Source organism: Amborella trichopoda, chromosome 4 (assembly GCF_054954075.1).
Source record: "Amborella trichopoda isolate Santa Cruz 75 chromosome 4, AtrichopodaSantaCruz75HAP2 v2.0, whole genome shotgun sequence".
In the NCBI taxonomy this organism is placed as follows: Eukaryota; Viridiplantae; Streptophyta; class Magnoliopsida; order Amborellales; family Amborellaceae; genus Amborella; species Amborella trichopoda.
Window position 1 is genome coordinate 39,844,128 of NC_142339.1, and position 3,391 is coordinate 39,847,518.

At 38.8% G+C, this 3,391-nt stretch overlaps 1 protein-coding gene across 1 annotated transcript; it reads left to right on the top strand.

The window, feature by feature from the left end:
- Positions 1-378: 378 nt before the first annotated feature.
- Positions 379-3,361, top strand: LOC18423781 (glutamine synthetase cytosolic isozyme). Its single transcript, XM_006828378.4, has 12 exons — positions 379-537; positions 639-678; positions 797-900; positions 1,031-1,079; positions 1,188-1,294; positions 1,382-1,469; positions 1,595-1,723; positions 1,823-1,897; positions 1,985-2,038; positions 2,122-2,159; positions 2,249-2,408; positions 3,031-3,361. The coding sequence occupies exons 1-12, from the start codon at positions 464-466 to the stop codon at positions 3,211-3,213; spliced, it is 1,101 nt and encodes a 366-aa protein (XP_006828441.2). The 5' UTR covers positions 379-463; the 3' UTR covers positions 3,214-3,361.
- Positions 3,362-3,391: the final 30 nt, after the last annotated feature.

A 3,391-nucleotide genomic window follows, 5' to 3' on the forward strand; every position in this document is an offset into this window, starting at 1 on the left:
TTTCAAAAAAACCAAAACTGATGCATTCCTAGTTTCATATGAGATATGTTTATAATTTAGTTTTTTTTTTTACATGTAGAAAAAATACTTTTTCCCATGTAGAAAAAGCACTGGTTAATGATATTTGTACATGTTTGTCTTTTATTGTGTGGTTCCTTCCATTGGAAAATCACAGATTGGATGGTTCTGTCTGTTGGGCCTTTTCATTTCCACCACAATTTCCATATCTTTCTTTTTTAACCACACTCCCAGTAATAGTTTATTTTTTAGCTTCCTAATTAACCAGCATCTCTTATCCACTACATGTGATTAGCAAATGCTCTTCTTTTTGGTGGGTTCTCAGTCTATAAATAGGAAGGAACATGGTTCCTCTAGTTCATCCTTTTTTGAAATAATTGCGCTTGTAAATCTAGTCTCCATTCCCTCCTAGCTTCTCTGTTCTTCTTTTAGAGGCTCTTCAGCCATGTCAATCTTAACAGACTTGCTTAATCTTGACCTGACTGATTGCACTACAAAGATCATCGCTGAATATATATGGTGAGTTTCTCCTTTCCTATGAGGTAATCGAGAGAGGTCCTGGATAGATTTTAAGAGAGAAACAGCAACAATTGAAATTCTTTCGTGTTGTACTTTTGCAGGGTTGGGGGTTCAGGGATGGACTTGCGTAGTAAAGCAAGGGTTAGCAGCTAAATCCTTTGCTCAAACTCTCTTTCATGGCATGCAAGTTAAACGTAGTTCGCTCATTATTCTTTCCCTTTTTTTTTGATGTGTTCACTGACGTCAATGTATGTTGCAGACAATTTCAAGCCCCGTAAATAGTCCTAAACAGCTTCCAAAGTGGAACTATGATGGTTCCAGTACTGGACAAGCTGCTGGCCATGACAGTGAAGTTATTCTCTAGTAAAATCATTTGCTACCTCACTAAATTTTTGTTGGTTCTTACATTCAAAGAAGGGCAATCAAATATATACAACAGTTGCATCATTGCCCTATATACTTCAATAGTCAAAATTTACTTGAATTTGTGCAGCCCACAAGCAATTTTTCCGGATCCCTTCCGAAGAGGAAAGAATATCCTTGTAAGCAAAGTGCTATATTTTCACCATATCAATCCCTCTACACCTCTCTTCTTTTGTTTTTTCATTTTTTTTGGGTTTAATGTTTCTGGTTCGAAAATGTCAAAACAGGTGATATGCGATACGTACGCTCCAGATGGTACTCCCATAGCTACCAACAAGAGAGCTGCAGCAGAGAAGATCTTCAGTAACCCGCAAGTGGTTGCAGAGGAACCCTGGTGTGTACAAATCTCTCTCTCTCTCTCTCTCTCTCTCTCTTTCTCATCACATCAAAAGGTTTCTGAAGTCACAATTTCCCTTTTCAGGTATGGACTTGAGCAGGAATATACCCTGCTCCAGAAAGATGTTAAGTGGCCTCTGGGATGGCCAATTGGGGGCTTTCCTGGTCCACAGGTTTTTCCATAATCACCTCTCTCCCTCTCTCTCTCTCTCTATATTCTGTGTCTTTGCTGCTTGATTGCTTCAGTGTATTGAATATAATCAGAAAGAGACTTGTTAACTGTTGTTTTGATTTTCAGGGGCCTTATTATTGTGGAATTGGTGCAGACAAAGCATGGGGAAGGGATGTGGTGGATTCTCATTACAAAGCTTGTCTTTATGCAGGGATTAATATCAGTGGAATCAACGGTGAGGTCATGCCGGGGCAGGTGAATCTCTCTAACATAATCCGATTTCATTCCCCACAACTTACATGCATAATCTGCTGACATATCTCAACATCATCTTATCCTGAACACTGTTTGCAGTGGGAGTTTCAAGTGGGTCCTTCTGAGGGCATTTCAGCTGGTGATGAACTTTGGTGTGCCCGTTACATCCTTGAGGTCTCTCTCTCTCTCTCTCTCTCCCTTCCCCTTCTTTCTTTTTCCAAACTTAGTTGATTGAAGTAACCGTGAGCATGGCTTGAACAGAGGATCACAGAGATTGCAGGGGTAGTTCTCACTTTTGATCCAAAGCCCATACAGGTGAGAAGCATGCCCAAGTATGTAGATATGACTACTAAATAGCTGACTTGGAAAAATGCATTGATCTCTTTGAGCAATTGCAGGGAGACTGGAATGGAGCAGGATGCCATACAAACTACAGGTTAAAATAGTGCTACTCTCTCTCTCTCTCTCAGTCACTCACTCTCTCTCTCTCTCTCAATTTGGTTAGATCTCTGATAACATTTGCAGCACAAAGTCTACGAGGAAGGAAGGTGGGTATGAAGTAATTAAGAAGGCTATTGAGAAGCTTGGGTTGAGGCACAAAGAACATATTGCTGCCTATGGCGAGGGTAACGAGAGGCGCCTCACCGGTCATCATGAGACTGCAGACATCAATACTTTCTCTTGGGTATCTCTCTGTCCCCATTTTTTTCTCCTTTTAATTCTCAGTTTTTTTTATCAATCTTTCCATTGTTTTTTAAAGCCTAGGCTCTAAACAATCAAATTGCCTACCTTCGTCGAGAAATGTGGTTTGTGATAGCTTTAAAATATATTTTCATCTTTATTTATAAAGTTTAAAGCTTCAAAAATAATAGTGTAGATCAACAGATTTATGAAAACTTGAAAATCTTGAAAATAGACGGTCCAAAAATGCATTACTAAATACATTATTTTTAAAACTTGAAAGTTTTTTCTCATATCCATACATCTTGATGTCGAGATGATCAATTTTATGATATTTGATTGTTTAGAGCCTCGAGTCTATATAAACTTTCCCTTTTAAAAAACCAATAGTAAATGGTTTTCGAATAAGACATTAGGAATGAAAACTTAAACGGATAGGTGGTGCTACTATTTTGACCTCAACCCCATTCCCTGATCTATTTTTCCATCTACTTGCATGTTTTATTTCCCTCTCTTTCTCACACACTAGATAAGTTCATTAAATCTGCAAAAGATGCACAAATGCATGTTTTAGGCAAGAAATGTGTTACATTGGTGCTGTGATTTTGGCAATTATTGGAAATCAGGGAGTTGCAAACAGGGGAGCTTCTGTACGTGTGGGCCGGGACACTGAGAAGGAAGGGCGTGGTAAGACATCCATGCTTCTTGTTTTTTTATGGCTGAAAATTCCGAAAGGGAAAGTATACCATGATCCATATGACCATAGGAAATTATGGTACTCATCTCATTACTGTCCAATAAACTGGTGAGCAATGGAAACTGGCACCCGCCAGAACTAGATGTGACCTTTGTGGTGGTCCTGTTATCTCCATTACCATCAACCCATTTAACGGACAGGGATGATGCTTGTGACCATAGATTCATATGGATATTATAATACAGAAAAGAAGAATAAAATGGCTGCTAAATTTGTATCTATGGTTAATT

Excerpts from the sequence above, each read along its gene's own strand:
- LOC18423781 (XM_006828378.4), top strand. The coding sequence starts at position 464 with ATGTCAATCTTAACAGACTTGCTTAATCTTGACCTGACTGATTGCACT. Across the intron at positions 1,295-1,381 it reads GTGGTTGCAGAGGAACCCTG|GTATGGACTTGAGCAGGAAT; the intron begins GTGTGTACAAAT and ends TTCCCTTTTCAG. Across the intron at positions 1,898-1,984 it reads GTGCCCGTTACATCCTTGAG|AGGATCACAGAGATTGCAGG; the intron begins GTCTCTCTCTCT and ends TGGCTTGAACAG.